General features: G+C 34.2%; 1 protein-coding gene across 5 annotated transcripts in view; it reads right to left on the bottom strand.

Moving 5' to 3' along the window:
- Window positions 1–19868, bottom strand: part of LOC145259843 (coiled-coil domain-containing protein 154-like) — a 335063-nt gene that overhangs the window by 188055 nt on the left and 127140 nt on the right. Inside the window, exon 1 of one of the 5 annotated variants that reach the window (XM_080117675.1) lies at window positions 12013–12260. The exons of 3 other annotated variants lie outside the window; for them this stretch is intronic. In XM_080117675.1, the coding sequence (XP_079973801.1) occupies window positions 12013–12077 (65 nt within the window). In that variant the 5' untranslated portion in view covers window positions 12078–12260. Of the gene's footprint in view, window positions 1–12012; window positions 12261–19868 lie in introns of those variants that run through there. One more of the 5 variants, XM_080117677.1, reaches the window with a different exon arrangement.

Raw genomic sequence — 19868 nt, 5'->3', positions numbered from 1 at the left:
AAAATTCAGTTGTAAAGTTACACCCTTCTAAAGGTTGAAGGTTCAATCCTCAATGCAGTAGACACTCAAAATACAATTACGAATTACTAAGGACTTTTTTTTTTACAAAGGAGTCACTACTTATCAAGGCCCTGAGGCCACTCGAGGATAAGGGTTAATGAGTGTATGGTAATCAATAGGACAATATCATAGCAATCGTTAGTAGCGGAAATTTGGTAAATTGGATTATTTAAGGGGTCGGCTCATCAAGAACTTGTTTATATTAGACTTGAAGACGACCATATTTTAGTCGGCTGGAAAGCAGCAAACAGAGCAGAGATCCACAGACATGCAGTTCTAAGAGAGAAACTTTGTTCATGGAATCTACGTTTAGGTTTAGGCACAGATAAAAAGGTGGGGGAAATTATTAGTAGTCGTTTTAGCTAGATAGGTGTTTTTTGTGAAAATTTGGCAAGGGGAGACCATAGATTGGAGCTCAGACGAGTACATGCCACTTGAAAATAATGATAGAGAAGAGACAGGCTCTTAACGTCTCTTCTGTGCACAAAAAAGGAAAGAATTCAGCATTCTTTTTTTTTCAGGGTAAACAACAGACATTTATTAACAGGGTTCTTCCAGAATAATGGCTTGTCTCTTGTTCAAAAGTCTTCTCATACTCCAATGTGCTTAACAGGACTTTGCTTTGTTGAACACGTGTATTCTGTCTTTGTCCAGCCATGTCTTAGGACGCTTCTTTTCCTGTCATTCTCGGGCCACAAGTAACATAACACGCCCATCTCTCTCCCGTCTCTCACCTCCAGGGTCTACATTTTTCTTTCTTTATAATCTCTTTTCTTCCTTTTTCCTCGCTGCGACGTCAACCCCACACACGGCTTGGTTATTTGCATACATTAGTTGTTCCACCTGTCATACATGCATCTGCCTTCTACTGCAAGTCATGGTTGATAGAATGAGTGCATGCTACCCCTGTTCAGAATCCGTGCTGCTCATTTTCGAGTTTGGCAAAAATGTAACATGGCAGTTACAAGCAAAGAGAATAAATAAATAAAAATCTGGGCGGCATTTTTTTTTTCTTTTTTAATAAACGTATATATTTATTTTTGTTTTCTCCCGTCTTGACGCCAGCTTAAAAGTCTCTTGCTTCTGTTTCACTGCACACCGGCCGTAAGCTTTCTCACTGTTGTGAGCCTGTCTCTGCTTTATCGTTATTCTCATGGCAAGTGCTCGTCTGAGCTCCAATTTTTGGTCCCCCCCTCATCTATCTGAAAACACTATCAATAATTTTCACCACTCTTTACTTGAGCCTAAACCTAAACGTAGATTCCATGTCTTAGAACTGCGCGCATATGGAACTGTCTTCCATTTGCCTGCTTTTCAGCTGACTACAATATGGTCGTCTTCAAGTCCAACGTACACAAAGTTCTTGATGAGCCGTTCCCCCTTAAGTCATCCAATTTACCAAATTTACACTTCTAACGATTACTATGATATTGTACTTTTGACTACTGTACACTCTTGGCCTTGATAAGTGGTGATTTCTTTGTAAAAAAAAAAAAGAAAAGTACTTAAATATTACTTTATTATTTTATTTTTATCATAAAAAACCCGCACCATATTTCTTTGGGTATACGTGACATAATAACAAGGGAAATAACTCAAATATGCTAAAAACAAGGGAACTCATATTTATGATTATAAACACACAATTTATTTTTTTTTTAAATTGGCAATAGTCGCATGCTAGTTACCTCTCCTTGAAACTTTCCAATGTTTTTTTAAAACCAAACATTTTATTTTTTCGAATTTTCGTCAATGTTTTGTTTAATAACTTTTTTTTTTTACCTTATCATTTTTCATAATTTTTGGATATATTCACGCAGAGAAAATCGTAACTTGCTTGGTTAGCATGTGTGCGTGTAACTATTCTGTAGTTTCACCTAACAATTTAATAAACAAAAATATATCTTAAAACTTGAATTTATATATAGGGATAATCATTTTATTATATATATTCTTGGTGCGGGGGGAGCGGGGGGTTTGACCTAGCGAGATAAAGGATTGTTTGAATAAATTCACAATGATTTAAATTTGTAATATAAAAAAAATAATTTTATTTTCAGTTGCGTGCACTTACGTTACCGATGTTTTGTAACTATTCTGTACTTTCACCTAACAATTTAATAAATGAAAAGATATTGTAAGACTTGAATTTAACTGGAAAATACTATTAAAAAAATAGCACACTATTATAAGTGCATAAACACCACTTCATTTGACATATTCATATTTCAAAGGACAGTTTGAATAAATTCACAAGGAGTTAAATTTAAAGTGTTGTGTAATTATTTTACGCTGCAAAAAAGGTAGGCTCTCACTACCGTGCTAGAAAACTACTGACACCTGAAAGTATCCTATACCTCTATAAGGCCACCATTCGCCCATGTATGGAGTATTGTTGTCACATTTGGGCTGGTGCATCTGCTACTAGTCTCTCGCTCCTAGACAAGGTTAAAAAAAGAGTTGCCAATCTGATAGGCCCTGAACTGGCATCTAAGCTTCAGCCTCTGTCCCATCGACGAAACGTTGAATCCCTCTGCCTGTTCTACAAGTATTTTAATGGTGAATGCTCTGACGAACTGCAGACACTTGTACCCCTACGACGTAGACACCCTCAACAAACTCGACAGGCAGCTAAATCCCACCCCCAAACAGTAGAGATCCCTAGATGTAAAAGATCTTTCTACTCCAGTAGTTTCTTCCCCAGAACCGCTAGACTCTGGAATTCCATTCCAAGTTCCTGCTTCCCTAACTGTACTGACATGCAAAAGTTCAAGTGCAACGTGAACCGACATTTAACCCTGTATTTAAGAATTCAGGTGATCGCTCATCCCCCTCTCAGTACAGGCCAATAAGTCTCCTGTGCGTCATGAGTAAGTTGCTGGAATCTGTGTTAAATACAGAAGTAATCAACCATCTCAACAAAAATAACCTTCTTAGTGACACTCAATATGGTTTCCATTCTGCTAGATCTACAGCAGATGTGCTTACAGTTATATCTCATAGGATTAGCAAATCTCTCAACGGAGGCAACCTTTCTAGGGCAATTGCTCTTGACATATCTAAGGCCTTTGATAGGGTATGGCATAAAGGTTTACTTCATAAGATCTCTAGCTATGGTATAGCTGGAAATGTCTTCTCAAGTATTAAATCATTTCTTTCTGATAGGTTCATAAGAGTAGTAGTTGAGGGGCAAAAATCAGAAGCTCACAGTATTAATGCCGGTGTCCCTCAGGGGTCCATCCTGGGCCCAACTCTTTTCCTGATCTACATTAATGATCTTCCAAATCACATCCTTACATCATTTGTAGACATCTATGCTGACGACACTACCATTTATGGTAGCACATCTAAGACAGTAAACGACCAAGTTCTCTCCAATTCTCTCTCCTCTAATCTTGAGCACATAGTAACATGAGGTAAGGAGTGGCTGGTTACTTTTAATGCATCTAAAACCAAGCTTCTCTCTTTACATCATCAACATTCTGATCCACATCTGGCATCAATTGAAATGAATGGCTTTCGTCTTCAGGAGGCCTCAAGTTTTGACAAGCTTCTTGGCTTTACCATTACTCCTGATCTTAAATGGAATATGTACATCAAATCTGTTGCCAAGGCCGCTGGAAAAATGGTGGGATCTTTCTATCGATCCGGTAGATATCTCACTGCTGATGCTATTCTCTATCTATATAAGAGCCAGGTACGTCCAAGGATGGAGTACTGTTGCCACATCTGGGCCGGAGCTGCTAGAAAGGACTTGGCCTGCCTTGATAGAGTTCAAAATAGACTTCGTAGCCTCGTAGGAGATGTCCTTTTCTCTTCCTTGCAACCTCTATCTCACAGAAGAGATGTTGCGAGTTTGTCTCTGATGTATCGTTATTTTCATGGAAAGTGTTCGACTGAGCTTCAATCTATGGTCCCCCCTCGCCAAACTTTCACAAGAAACACTCGTCTAGCTGTAAACACTATCAATAATTCCCCCCACTCTTTATCTGTGCCTAAACCTAAACGTAGATTCCATGAACAAAGCTTCTTTCTTAGAACTGCACGCCTGTGGAATTGTCTTCTGTTTTCCTGCTTTCCGGCTGACTACAATATGGATGTGTTCAAGTCTAAAGTAAACAAGTTCTTGATGAGCCGTTCCATATAAGTTATCAAATTTACCAAATTTTCATTACTAATGATGACTATATTGTCCAATTTCTTCTGTACACTCTTTAACCCTTATCCTTGAGTGGCCTCTTGACCTTGATAATGTGGTGATGCCTATGTAAAAAAAAAAAAAAAAAAAAACATCTTGCTGCCCAAATCCCAACATAGTGCCCCAGTAGTTGCTGCCCCTGATAGTAGCCCCCTATACCAAAGTGGCAATGCGCCTTGTTTGGGGTGAAAATGTAATAAAAAAAAAAATTAAAAAATGTAATAACTTGTGCTGTATTTCTTCAATTTTGAATAATTTCACAATTATGAATGAATTCACGTGTACATTAAAAAAGTAGTATTTTGTCAGTTGTGATTTATCATATTATTTTATTTACTACCGTAATCATGGGAATATAATTTTAGCAGACGAAAAATTGGGAGACAGAAGGGTCAAGAGAACCATATTTCGTTATCTTTCTTACTGAAATGAAATATAATTGTTAATTAGTTTATTTTTTCCATGTGTACTTGAATATAATGCATCGAAAAGGAAACGAAATAAAAAAACGGAAGAACCCAACACCGAAACAGTAAATAGGATAATAAGTTGGTTTTCGGGCCAAAGCTGAAAGGGTAGTATCTGTTCTAATGTTGTACCTTCATGTTAACATAATGAATACATATGTACAAAGAAAACACACACCCACCCACATACTCACTGCAAACAGACACATGCAAGCAAAAAAAAAAGGCAAACACACACGCATATGCACATATATGTGTACAAACACCAACACATGCATGGCCAAGTTTACACAGCTTAATTAGTTTTATAGAACACAGCCACACACACACACACACACACACACACACACACACGTACACAAAGACGCACTCAATCAAACAAAAACAAACACGCATGCACACATGTATGATGTATGTATGTACCTGTGCACATGTATGTGTATAAGCACAAACACGCGTGCGCAATTTTTTACGGCCTATTGGTTTAATGGCACACACACATGCACACAAGTAAACAAAAACAAGCACGCATGCACAAGAACCAGTATGTGTATAAACACAAACACATGCATGAAAAAATTTATGTGCCTTATTAGTTTAATGGCACGCACACACACATAACAACGCTACATTTTTTTTTTTAATGTGTAAATACATGTGCAATGCAATGTCGGTATTTTTAATACCATAAGTAATAAGTCAGAAGGTTTCTCTTTTGTATGTATATAATCTGAAGAAGCCATATTGAAATATAAGTAAGCGTTTGGTTTTGAGGCTGATACCGTTAATCTCGAATGTAGAAATGCTTAGAGTTCAGCCAATCGAAATGCAAGGAGTACAGAAGGGAGACGTCATTATTTGTGTAGATGAAAATTGGTAAGTGTATGCAATGTATATGAATTCAGTAGCTAGTTAATGGTGACATAAACACAAAAAAGTAGGAAAAAGTATAAATTCACATGGTGAAGAATCGGGTCATAAGAGGACTTATGGAATAGGGGAAAAATTGAAACTACTTCCATTAAGGGTAATGAGGATAATGATGATCTTGCTCCTAGGATGTAATGTACGATTTTATTTTCTCAAAATAATAGATTTGTATATGTGGCATCTGTTGTTGCAAACCTATGGTATTTTGGTGCAAAAAGGAAAAACTGCTCCACATATATATATATATATATATATATATATCATCAGATTCATAAAAAAGTTTTTGTGGTTTTTAACTTTTAAATTCAGATGAACATATCTCGGTTCAAAAGTTTATTGATTGAAATAAGCACCAACAGAATCAACACACCTTTGCCTACGCAAAACAAGTGTATTTATGCCAATAACGTGCAAACCTTGTGTTCTGGTGGAGATTAAGTTGCTGAAGGCGTTTTTCATATCGATTAGGTTTTTGAAGCATTCTCATGCAGAAAGTTGTCGAGATGCTTGAAAAAGTGGTAGTCGGTGAGAGGTCTCAAGAGTATAGCGGATGAGGCAGAGTTTTGTAGCCCAATTCGTTCAACTTCTGCAGGGTTAGGGTTAGGGTTATGCGGTTGGGCATTGTCATTGAGCAGGATTGGATCTTTCCTGTTGACTAATTCTGTGTGTTGTTGTTGAAGTTTCTGATACATTCCATCCATTTGTTGACAGTATTTCTCTGTCGTCATGGTTTCGCCTGCATTCAAAAAACTGTCATGGATGAGACCACGCAATTTTATCAGTGTTTACAATCGTGGCTGTGATGCAACCTTTTTACACAAAAATCCATGTGACTATATTTTTTTCGATTTGCGTATGTAGACAGTGAATGGGTTGGAACATTCTAGAAAGCCAATATAAAAGAGCCAACGTGCAAAAACAAAACAGTCTAGACAGCATTTCCGAAAGTCATCATCGCTGCTACCTGTAATTATCACTCGCATTGAACTTGGTCAGTACTAAATGGGTGACCATTTGAGACTTCAAGGTGCTGTATGTGCTCTCCGCTTATCTCGGCATTGTTTCCAGTCATCCTGGACTTCTCCTTGCCACTGGACTCAAGCCGTGCCGATTCATGAGAGGTGTGGTTGGGGATTGCGCAACCCTTGCCTCACAATTACACGTGCAGCTGCCCCTACAGAGAGATATCCTTTGTCTTTCGAGACTGAATGGAGGCATATGATTCTGGATTTTCATTTCGTTAAGATCGCAAATTATAAAAATATATTAAATAAAATAAAAATATTTTTTGTAACTGCGAGACTGTCCGCCATTTTATTTCCGGTAGAAATGAGTCTTTCACGTGCACCACACGTTGACGACTTTCGAATTACAACATTTAACTATCTAATTAATAGATGGGTAAAAAAAAAACCCTATTTTTTAAATTATATATATATATTTTTTTTTTGTACTTTAACCTTAAAATTGAATAAACAAAAACATATCATAAAACTTTAATTAAACTTGGAAATATGATTTAAAAAATAGCGCGGATCAGTAAGTGCACTAGGACCATTTGTTTATCTTAATGTTTTATTTTTAAAAGCTTTCCTGGTGAAGCCTACCTAAAATAAATTTGTCTAATTCTTAATTTCTTATGTTATTGAAAAAAAAAAAAATAGCATCCCAGAATTTTGATAAAATTTTCCATTAAGGCCCGTCGTCAACGTGTGGTGCACGTTTTTCTTAAGAATAATAAAAAGAAAAAGTTACTAAACATTTAAAGGTTTTTTGACAAGGCAGTTTGGTATGCGAGTGCATATTTAACAGCCTTCATTTATGCTCACGTGTAGCGTAAACAAAGGCTATGTTTGTGAAATGGAAAATAGTCCCAGAGTTCAGGGGTTATTACCATGCAAAAGAAATCAAACAAAAAACTTTTTAGCCAAGAAACACACAGAAAAATTTAATAAAATAGTATCCATTTTTTTCTATCGAATTCATTTGCTGTTTTTATTGAAAACTATTTTCTCACGGATTTTTGATAAAATTTTCCATAAAGGGCTGTGCATCTCACGTTCGTATATAACAAAAAAATTTTTGTAGATTTCGGTGTGCTAAAAACGAATCTGCAAACCGTTTCCGTTGCAAAAAAATAGTTTTTATGATATGAAGAAATTACTTTTTCGAAAAGTAGTCGATCACTTTTCCATGCAAATTTAACTTAAAATAAGCACCCACTTACTAGCCACCTGAGAGAGGGGGTGGGGGATTTTTTCCCATGTTTATTGGCTAAACAGCTTTCGTTTATGCTCGCGCGTAGCATAAACGAAGGCTACGGCTGTGAAATGGAAAATAGTCCCAGAGTTCAGGGTTTACTACCATGCAAAAGAAATCAAACAAAAAACTTTTTAGCCAAGAAACACACAGAAAAATGCCACTCTTTCAGGTGGCCAGAAAGTGGGTGCTCATTCTAAGTTAAATTTACATTGAAAAGTGATCACCCACTTTTCGAAAAAGTAATTTCTTCATATCATGAAAACTTTCTTTTTGCGACGGAAACGGTTTGCAAATTCGTTTTTAGTACACCGAAATCTACTATAAAATATTTTGGTATATACGAACATGAGACGGGCCTTAAAGTAAAATAATGCCGGATTTTTGGGGCAGATTAGCCGTTTAGTTGTACAAATATCCTCAAACCAGGTAATCACTAAAAGGGACTTTTAAAAGTCGTCACCTGTATCGAGCAAAAGTTTAAACCCACTGATTATATGTCAGCCTACGTCACAGTAACATATATTGAGTGAGTTCCTCACAGTATTTTGTATAGTTTTTTAAAACTCATTTTACCAAAATTTCCCCAAACTTAACGTGTTCGATACAGTCTGCCACCATTTGTATTTTTCAAATATACCGATAAACACTGCATGTTTTTGAACCGATTAAACATTATACATTACATAAAAACACTAAAATCTTATCCAGTTAGGTAGAACATTTACTTTTCTTGCCTTTGATAGCATTTATTTGTTATATATTTATTTTTTGACAACTTCTTTGTATCTGTGTTTAGTAATACAAACCCTTTTCATTTAATGTAACGTTTAGTAGGCTCGACAAATAGTGTCTATTGGTGTATTTGAAAGATACAAATGGTGGCGGACACTGTTGATTACGTTAAGTTTGAGAAAGTGAGTTAAAACTAAAAAAACTATTCAAAATACTGCCACAAACCCACCGATTATGTCAGCCTATGTCATGGTAACATATATTCGGTGGGTTTTTGACACTGTATTGTATAGTTTTTAGTTTTCAATTTACTTTCCCAAACTTAACGTATTCAACAGAGTCTGCAACCATTTCTGTTTTTCGAGCTGATTAAACATTTTACATTACATAAAAACACTAAACAATTATCCAGTTAGGTAGAAACGTAACTTACCTTACCTTTGCTTTCATTTATTTGTTTTTGGACAACTTTTTCGAATCTGTATATAGTACCCCCCCATCACTCAAATATTAATTACTAACTCACATTTTTGTATACAGAAAACAAAAAAAAAATAAAACATTTAACGTTTCAACATTTTTGCTACGTTCGGCTTCATCCACTGATTGTTGGTTGATCCAAACCATGAATGATTGACAGAAACTCCCGAGGATCTAGATCAAATTTTGCGAGAGTACCATTTATTTTCATTTTCGCCTTCTTTTTCACTTTTTGGAGTGGATTGCTGTACTAAGAATATAAGAAACATGCATTTTTCTCTTTTTATTAAATTTTTACATTACACCAAATTGAGCCACTGCAACGCGTGGCAGGGTACAGCTAGTATGAGAGAGAGAGAGAGAGAGAGAGAGAGAGAGAGAGAGAGAGAGAGAGAGAGAGACAACTAACCGAACAGAAAGATTTAAAATTAAACCACTTTTAACTGTAATGACTTTACGCATGCGTAAAGTATTCGAAATATGTTGGCAAGTTGAAATGAACATTTTTGCATTTCAACTTGCAGATATATTTCCGTACGCGTTATTCATCCATCCAAACAAAGATTTTACTCGTCATAAACCATCCTTGGTGTATGATTTTAATTTTCTGTTAATTTCAGTGTTATGCGACCAGTAGTTTAATAGTGTATCAGTTAAATATTTACACACAGAAAAACACACACATATATCTACTGTTTTATTTATATAGATTATTAAACTTCAGCGCAAGTCGTTGACAATCCTATGGAATGAGTTAAGGTTAGGTTTAGAAAAGGTTAGTTTTAGAGAAAGACAATTTCTTCCGCAATTTATAAATTGGAATGGTTAGGATTATTCTGTATCGGATAGTTCATTCTTATGAGGTTTTGTATAAAAATGTTTTTAAAAACGTAAGTGATTTTGCAATATAGGCATCATAAGGAAAAAGTGGTATATATATATATATATATATATATATATATATATATATATATATATATATATATATATTTATATATATATATATATATATATGTCGGTTTTGTTATAGCCGTGTGGACCCTCGATGATGACATTTATTGCATAAGTTTCAATTGGTATTTTATTTAATTTTCGATTTTTGAACGATTATCGCTATAACAAAAATATCATTTTTCTTTCGTTTTTAATCAACAGATTAGACACTAGTTTTGTTTCAAAATAAGTTAAAACACAAAAAAAAACTCATCCCGTTAAGTAGAAGAGTAATTTATCTCGTCTTTGATAACATTTATTGGGTTTGTTTTCGATTCGAAAAAGTAGTCAAGCAATCAAATAAGTAAATGTTACCAAAGGCAAGATAAATTACTATTCTACCTAGCTTAATAAGTTATTAGTATTTTTTATTTAATGTGAAATGTTTATCCGACTCGAAAAACAAGTAATGTCAACCGGGCGCGGGCGGTACACGAGCATAAGAAAAATAACTGCGTAACAAATACATTGCGGCTATTTTTTTTCTTGTGCTGATGTAACTAGTTGACACTATTTGTTTTTCGAGCACGTTAAGTAAAATCACTAAAAACATCCAGCTAGGTAGAAGAGTAACTTATATTGCCTTTGGTAACATTTATTTGTTATATATTTGATATTTTTTTACCACTTTTTCGAATCTAAATCCCATTTAATTATTGTGTATTTAATAAATACACAATAAATAAATACTATTTATTTATTGAATGGTTTATTTCACTCCTTTTTGTTTTGTTGGCTATTCTTATAAATGCCACAGGTTTATTTTTTTTATTTGTTTGTTTTGTTAAAAGAAAAACCAAAAACAAAAAAATATCAAGCAATAACAAAAAGCATGTTTAGAAAAAAATAAAGCTGAAAAAAAAATAATAAAGATGATTGTTCAACGTGAAATATTTTTTTTTTTTTTGGGGGGGGGTACTGGTAGTCGTCCTAGGGTCTTAAATAAAATTATTGTATTATTGTAGATTAACGCCCTCAACTAAATCCAGCCCCCCTCCCCACACACACAGAGAAAAAAAAATGAGATTTGGGGGCAATTACGTATGAACACTTTTAAAAAAACTTGCCGAAAAGAAAAAAAAAATCTAGAGTGGAGTGATCAATTTTGCAGATAAATTCAATGTTAAAATAATCCCCTATTTCCGATTTACTCTAGCGCTTTCGCTTTAGGGCATTTCAAAAAATTCTATGGAAGCTACAATTTTTAGGGGGTGCCGCAACTCTTTTAGGTGATTTCGTATGGCTTTACAATCTTGTCGTTCGGACTTAGGATCAGTGGGTAAAAAAAAAAAAAAAAAAAAAATAGTTAACTGCCCTAAAATGTTAGAAGGCCGGGAATAAGGAATCATTTGAAATAAAAATTTCTATGTGAAATTGATCGCCCATTACAAATTCTAAACTAACTGCTGTTGTTCTATTTTTATTTATTTATTTTTAAGTATTTTAGAGTGGTTACACGTAATCGCCTAAAAAGTAGTATCTTATTTGGGGTGGGGTGGGAGTATCCAAGAATGTTAATGTACAAAGATTTAAAAACAATAGTAAACTTTCCTAAACATAGAATTATTTTGTTGGAGTTACGAAACTGATCCTCCCCCCGCCCCCACTCTAAGTTTCCTCCCAGTTTTCGCGGTGTTCAGACGTTAATCAAAGGTACAGATGGTTATTTATCTCTCTTCCACGGCAAGAAGAAAAGTACACCTCAAGGAGGTCCGGTAGCACTTGCAAAAAAGTGCTTGGGCAGCCCCATCGGTATTTCCTGATAATGTCGACTCATCATTTAGCAGAGGGTGTTACTCTACAAATTTACCAAAATCTGAATTATTACAGGGGGGTGGGTGGGGGGGGTGAAAACGTTGACAAAATCATCGTCAGAGATCTTTATCTAACCTTTTGAAATGTGGTTGTGGTGACGACTGTCGCTTATTGTCGGCCATGGCGTTATAGTCTTTCATAACAGTCGGAATAATAATAATATTGATAAATGAATAAAGCTATTAATGTGAGGAAATGAAGATATGACGACCAACGAATGAGAGACTAATGACTGGAAAGTTGTTTTTGTTGAGCCCGTCGCGTTGGTAACGGGCGCCGCCATCTTCTCCTCCTCCTCCAACTCCGTTTTATATAGCGGTATATAAGAGAGAGAGAGAGAGAGAGAGAGAGAGAGAGAGAGAGAGAGAGAGACAGACAGACAGACAGACAGACAGACAGACAGACGGTTTACTTGTTTGGTGTTATTGTTTTTTATTAATATAGACGCTGTTTTCATTCTCTTCCGATATTAATCCCTATATGCATTTGTTGAGTCAGTGACTAAATACTTATGCCAAGCTTTTGTTCCAAAAGTAGGCTTTTAATATCAATGTCAGTGGGACAAAAAACTGGTAAAACTATACAAACACCGTGACAGCGAATTAACCCTACCCCTAACCCTAACCCTAACCCCTAACCCTAACCCTAACCCTAACCCTAAACCTAACCCTAACCCTAACCCTAAACCCTAACCCTAACCCTAATCCTAACCCTAACCCTAACGCTGTCACGGTGTTTGTATAATAATACCAAAAAACTTAACTTTGTGCGTGAATTTAGGAAAACTCGTCCCGGGAAAACTCGTCTCCGGAAAACTCGTCTCCGGAAAACCGGTCCCCTTTCGCTAGGTAGGAAAACTGGTCCCTTATTGAATAAATGTCGATTGAAAACACATTTTATGATTGTTTTTGAAGGAGATATTGTTTTTTAAAATAAACTATACCTCCCCCCCCCCATAATATTTAAAAAAAAATATTTTTACTTGTTTAATGTTTTTTTGTTTTTGTTTTTTTAAATAAAATCGATTTTCTAAGTGTCCGTTTTCTACCTAACTGGTTAAGTTCTTAGTGGTTTAACTTATTTTAAAGCGTTTATTATGTTCATACAAAGTTAATTACAAATTTTTTTTTGTTCTTATTTTAACGATGTTTTTTGGAGTCATAAAAACAATAAAAAAAACAAAACCCAAAAATTAAAAAACAGGGAGCGATTTCGATTCTTCGTTACGCTTTTGGTTTTGTTTTTTAATTATGATAGTTTTTTGTTGTTATGTTTTTGTTTTCTGTCATACCAAATGCACTCATGCGTTATTTAAAATTATGATTTTATCAATTATCAACATTTATTGTCGTCCTGTCAAATTTTGCAAAAATTAACTAATAAATTAAAAGCGAAATATTTTTTGGCGCGAGAGATGCCATGTGCTAACAATCTCTCGTTAACTCTTTTTTAATTTTTTTAATTTTTACTTCAAAATTCTAAAATCAATCATTAAGAGAGAAAGTAATCACTAAATAAATTTATTAATCAATTTTATTGAAAACTCCGCTATCGTTTATCAAGAATCTTTTTAATTTCATTTTTTGTTGGTTGCTTTTCGAAGGGAGATATAGGTTTTATCCCCCCCTCTCTCTCTAAATTATATTTTAAAAAATATTAAAATTTATTATTTTCTTTTTAAAACCAAATCTCCCTCAGTAATTTCTTTAATTTTCTATTTTTTAGCGATTATCAAGACCCCCTAAGCATTATTTCTCGTTCTCCCGTAACACTCGACCGACATGTTTTTTGTTTGTTTTCTGTTTTTTTTTTCTTTACCAAATAAACGATTCTAAATAAATTAAATAAACAACATAGTCGGCGAGGTAGAAAAATCGATTTTACCCTTTTATAAACAACAGTATATAAGTAAATTCTTTTTATATTAATATAAAAAAAAAATATGCGGTCTCGTTTATGAACATAATAAACGCTTTTATTAAAAACACAAAAAAAAAACATTAAACAAGTAAAAATATTTTTTAAAAATATTATGGGGGGGGCTATAGTTTATTTTAAAAAACAATATCTCCTTCAAGAACGATCATAAAATGTGTTTTCAATCGATATTTATTCAATAAGGGACCAGTTTTCCTACCTAGCGAAAGGGGACGAGTTTTCCCGAGACGAGTTTTCCGGAGACGAGTTTTCCCGGCACCATATATATATATATATATATACACACACGTTTATGGGAAAAATATGCTTATTCATTATATTTCTCCTTTAATTTACACAAATCCTTTAATTTATATAACTACAAATAAACGACAAAAAGTCTATATTCGAAATTACAAGACGTTGTTCATCTTACGGTTATTTTTTTTTTCGGCATGTTAAAATGTTTAGTTCTTGACAGCACCTGTTTCGTAGCGCAGAATCATTCATGTAATTATTATTTCGTCTTTTTATTTATTTATTTATTCATTCTGCCCTTACTCATCAGAAAAATAGGAACTCATCAACTTTAAAAGAAAACAAAAGGAATATGAGCACGATTGTAAGGTAGTGCATATGAGCACGTGGGAAAATAGCAGCAGCAAATGATGGCTGGTTTGTGAAGAGATCAGCAGCAGCCAAAAAACACGCATATGCAAATTAGGAAATGTGCGCAAGAAGAAAAAAAAGGAGAAAAAATGCACCACGTGGTCGAGAGAAAGAAAGTGGATGTCGAAGAAAATGGACGTGTAAAGTCGAAGGCGAGAAACAGCTGGCTACGGCCAGCATGGGGTCGGAGAGGAAAAGTGTACGCCGAGCGAGATGGACGATGATGAAAGACTTTTAAGACGGGAGAAAAACGGTAATAAATGCTATTTTTTTTTTTTTTTTTTTTTTTTTACACAGGAATCACCATTTATCAAGGCCCGGGAGCCACTCGAGGATAAGGGTTCATGGATATACATTAGTCAATGTGATTATAGTATAGTAAACATAAGTGGTGGGAACTTGGTAAATTGGATTACTTAGGGGGATGGTTCATCAAGAACTTGTTTACATTGGACTTGAAGACAATCAGATTGTAGTCAGTTGGAAAGCAGGTAATCGGAAGAGAGTTCAACAGACGTGCAGTTCTAAGAAATAAGCTTTGTTCATGGAATCTGCATTTAAGTTTAGGCACAGGTAAAGAGTGTGGGAAATTATTGATAGTGGTTTTGGCTAGACGGGTGTTTTTCATGAAAGTTTGGCGAGTGGAGTGGGACCATAGATTGAACCTCAGATGAGCACTTACCATGAAGATAACGATAAAGCAGAGACAGGCTCGCAACGTCTTTACTGTATACGGGCAAAATGAATGCCGATGCTCAAAATGTATAAACATTTTGACCCCTCCCTTTACTTAAAAAAAATCACCAAAAATCAGGAAATTAACTAATTTTAATGAAATTTTCAGTATTTATCAAATAATGATTTCGAAATATAATGAACAAATTATTTTTGTTTAAATCTTGGTGGAAATGTATTATTTTGTTTAAACAAAAAAATACCTTTACTAAAGTTATGGTTTTCAGTAGTAAATAAAAAACGCAAGAATTTATTTTTGCTTTTTTTTATATATATAAATAAAGCATCGTAATTTGTAACAATAAAAATAAAAATAATTTTTATAGGAACATTACGAAAAAAGCCCCTACATCCGTATTAATCAATTCTATATAACTCGAAGAAAAATGAATTTCTCGAACTACCGATATTACTATTGAATTAAGCATTGCTTATTTAATATTTTCACACAAAAAAAATATAATTGCAAAAAGTATTTCTACTTTTTTTTTTTTTTTAATTACGGGTTTCCCATAATTTTACATGCAAGATTTTAATAATTTCCTTTCTCGCAAGAATGTGAAACTTTCGGCGTAACATATTTTTTTTATATATATAATATTGAACAATAATTTAAAAAAATTAATTTAAAAACAAGAACATAGAAAAATAATTAAATTAAAAAATGCAAAAATTAAACGTTCAGAAAAGGATTCTACGGATGCGCGACTGGGAAAAAAAAGAACTTCCTCTCTTTTGACGTCATTTTCACAGTCTTTCGACCTGCCTGAAATTTTGAACTTCCGTAATTTTCGTGTTTACAAAATTTTAGTTTGTTGCGTTTTGAGAACGCCAGACTCATGCGGTTTTGGGGCTAATTAATTCATGTTTTGCACAAACAAGGTGATTTTTTTTTTAATTTAATTCAATATCTTAGGACTTTACTTTACTAATTATATTTGAAATAGACCCAGAAAACTAATATTTATCTTTTAAAAGATTTTTACAATGAATTTATTTAACTTCAAAATTTAGCTGAATTGGGTACTCGCCGTGAAAACATTTTCATCGCTTTTTTATTTATTTATTTTTTTTTTTTTTCACGTGTACAAATATATTTTTCCTTTTGGAAATTAAGTTTAGTCCTTAATCTTTCAAATACAATCAAAAAGTAGTCGAAAACCTACAAAAAAATTATGACGAATTGGCTTTCAAAACTATGTCCCCCATTTTTGTCCGTCCATTTTTTGCTCGTACCTAACTGTGGAACAGAGGTTGCAGGAAAGAGAAAAGGGTTTATGTTACAAAAGAAAAAAATGCCGACCCGGATTTTTATTTATTTATTTATTTATTTCCTTTGTTGGTATGTAACGGCAACGTTGTCGTTACATTTGTACGAAATCTGAAAATCGGAAGAATCGTTGCCGTTGTGTTTTCTTTTAGTTCAAGTTTAGGTTTTTGCTTAAAACGATATATATTTTTTTTTTAAATCGATTTGTCGACTATATCTTAACAAGCACCTTTTAACTTTTTTTTTTTTTTATGTAGGTTGAATTCAACATCAGAGCCGATGCGTATTTCGCTAGTGGAGTAGCATTCGTCTATGTCGGCCGCACAGAGAATTGTGTCAGGAATCACTTATTTTCTGAAACGGTAGAATGACGCATTCTTATGCAATATCTGATTCTCATTAAAAGTCCTTGTGTTTTACAAACAAAAGGGGGGGGAAGACATTTGCAAAACTTTTTAAGTAGTCGCGATGGCGAGGGATGCAATAATATTCTAAGTGCTTAGAATATGTGGTGGGAGGGGGTAGTTAATAATCTTCGCAGTGCTTTTGGGTCATTTGCAGGACTTGATCTGTCCATAAAAGTTACAGTGTCAGTGTCGTTTTGGTTCCTTTCGTCATTGTAGCGAAATTCGAAAATTAAAGTATTGAATTTCAAGTGAAACCAATGATATCTACTGAATTGTCATGTTGCAGTAATGAAAATATCCAAAAAGTACGAAAAGCGATATGATAGAAAATTAATTATTAATGAAAATAGTTTTCGAAAAAAACGCAACGGTATCAAGTCAGGGGAAGTAACTCGGTCCGTCTTGTTACAATTATTAGTGAATGTCACTCAATCCTCTATTTGTACACAATACTTGTTTTTTTTTTTTTTTTTTTTTTTTTTTTTGTAATAATGCAGCAATATTTTCGTTAAGAGTCGCACTATTCGACGGAAGTGACGTCAGACAAATTTTAAGGTATGGATGACCAACCCCGTCTTTTTTCAAAAGCAAATGTAAAAATGGAAGTGTTATTCATGGTCCTTGTTTGGACTTATATGACAAAATTATAACCTTTATAATAAAAATATAGATGCACTGCTTTTTTTTTTTTTTTTTTTTTTTTTTGAATCAAACGTCAGGTATTGGTAATTTTATTTTCCCGCCAAACATAAAAATAGAATTTTAATAAAAAATAATTATGAACTGATTTTTTTTCCTTCAATAATGTGTTAACCAAAAAAAAAAAAAAAAGCACTTCATAATATATTTAAAAAAAAAAAAAAAAAAAAAAAAAAAAGAAAACTGTTCATAAATATTTTAGCCAAGATGGCCGACCGACACTGACGTCACGCAGAAACTTAAAATTGCAAAATGCGAATGTAGGAACGAAAATGCGTTTTTGTATTTTTAGATGCAAAAAAAAAAAAAGAACAGAAAACTGAACTTTTTTGTGTTTTCCCTTTTTCTTTTAAATTCTAATTTGTAAATAGTTATTTTGAAATAATTACACTTTTGTTTGTTGTTCCCATTTATCTCGACTTATTTCTGAAGTTAAAGAAAAGAAGTTGCAACTACCTTTTTAAAATAAATGTTATTATTTAAAAAAAAAAAAAACTAAAAATTAAAATAATATTTCTCCAAAATTTTAATTTAAATTATACAAATGAACTAATCTCGCATTGAACCCATTTAATAAAACCGTAGTCACAACTCGATTTTCTTTTGATGTTTTTTTTTTCTTTTATTCAAATTCACATTAAGTGCAAAAGATTTTGGTAAAAAAATCTGTCTGAAAAATAGGAGACGAACAAGAAAAAGTCGGTTTTCTTTTCTTTTGTTTTACATCAATTACGCAGTTCGTTCTTATATTCGCATTTCGCAATTTTAAGTTTCGACGTGACGTCACCATTGGTCGGCCATCTTGGTTATGTAACCTACGAAAGCCTATATTGCTTGTTTTTATAATAGTTTTATTTTTATGTTTGATGCAAAAAAAAAAAAAAAAAATACCAACACCTGTTGCGGACCAAGATATATAAATACCCTAACTCGCCACAAGAAAAAATAATGAAACGAATTGAATGAAGGAAACAAAGAACTCAAATGCTGGAATAAAATAAACGTCATTTATTTTCTGTTGAGAAATGAAAGTCTTGGGTGTACACGTGTTCATTCAGCCGTTGACGACTACGCGCGTGGAAGGAAAGGGGAATGCAATAGAGAAATGCGAAATGGCAAGCAGGACTGTAGAAAGAGAGGGTGAAGCTCAGTAGAGCGTCGTGCACAAGTCTGTTTTGATGGACCAAAGCCGAAGGGGAGATAGAGTGAGAAAGTCAATCCAGGTTATGGAGATAGAAAGCGTATAAAGTGTACGTACAGTTTGTTAGCTCGTACCCCATACATAGTCGCAGGGGGCACAACGCACGCGGGCGCCCCGAAAGGGGGGGGCGAATGGTCCGACGACCGCTCACCTTGAGAGCTAAGTCGAAAAGGAAGATGCTGCTTATTGCTCTTTCTTTTATAGGTGTTTCCGGTAGTCTTTTGCGCATGTGTGGATTTCCTTTGAAAGGGGAAGTGACGTTGTCCATGTGTGCGTACGTGTGTGAGTATGTGTGTACATTAGCGTGTGTGTATATACATGTGAATGTGAGTGTATGTACACGAACGTGAATATATGTACGTGTGTGGACGTGGGCGCGTATGTTTGTGTGTGCGTATGTATATGACAAGTAATATAGCTTGAAATGTGAACGCGTTTTTGTGTGAGACTAGGAAAGGCTCGCGCAATACTCCCCTTCCTAGGAAAAAAAATATATGCAGTGTATATATATTTATATATATATATATATTTTTTTGTAAGTAATGTTTTCGGCAATTGATTTTCGTCCTGTTTTTTTTTGCTGTTGGTGTGGTTGTTTGAAAAAAACGGAATGTCAAAAAACGGAGTGTGTTCGTAAAAAAAAGTATCTACTTACGTGTGGAAAAGGCGTTTACTCTTTTTTTTTTAGGCTGACATTTGTTTGTTTGGTTTTTTTATTGTGTGCTGACATGTGCAATGAGTTGCTTGGACCATGAAGTGAATTGTTCGTTTGGAAGGAAAATTTTTGTTTCGTTATTGACGTCGTGTGTAAAGTTGACGGTATCTTCGCAAGTGAGTCTGCGGTAATATGTGCATTGTTTGGACGGGCGCTAGTTGCGGATTTGTTCTTGTTGAACGAGGTGTGATTGCCGGCTGTCAACGAAACTTCCAACTTGTGAGTTTATCAGCGTGCGTGGTGCATCTCAACTCGTAGGATGATTCAACTTCTTCCTATGTGTTGATAGGGATGTCCTGTTTCTTTGTTGTTGCGTCT

The sequence above is a fragment of the Euprymna scolopes genome, chromosome 35 (genome assembly GCF_053919585.1).
Source record: "Euprymna scolopes isolate OS-2025 chromosome 35, ASM5391958v1, whole genome shotgun sequence".
NCBI lineage: Eukaryota > Metazoa > Mollusca > Cephalopoda > Sepiida > Sepiolidae > Euprymna > Euprymna scolopes.
The sequence above is the reverse complement of the archived record's forward strand: the minus strand, read 5'-3'. Positions and strand labels throughout refer to the sequence as shown.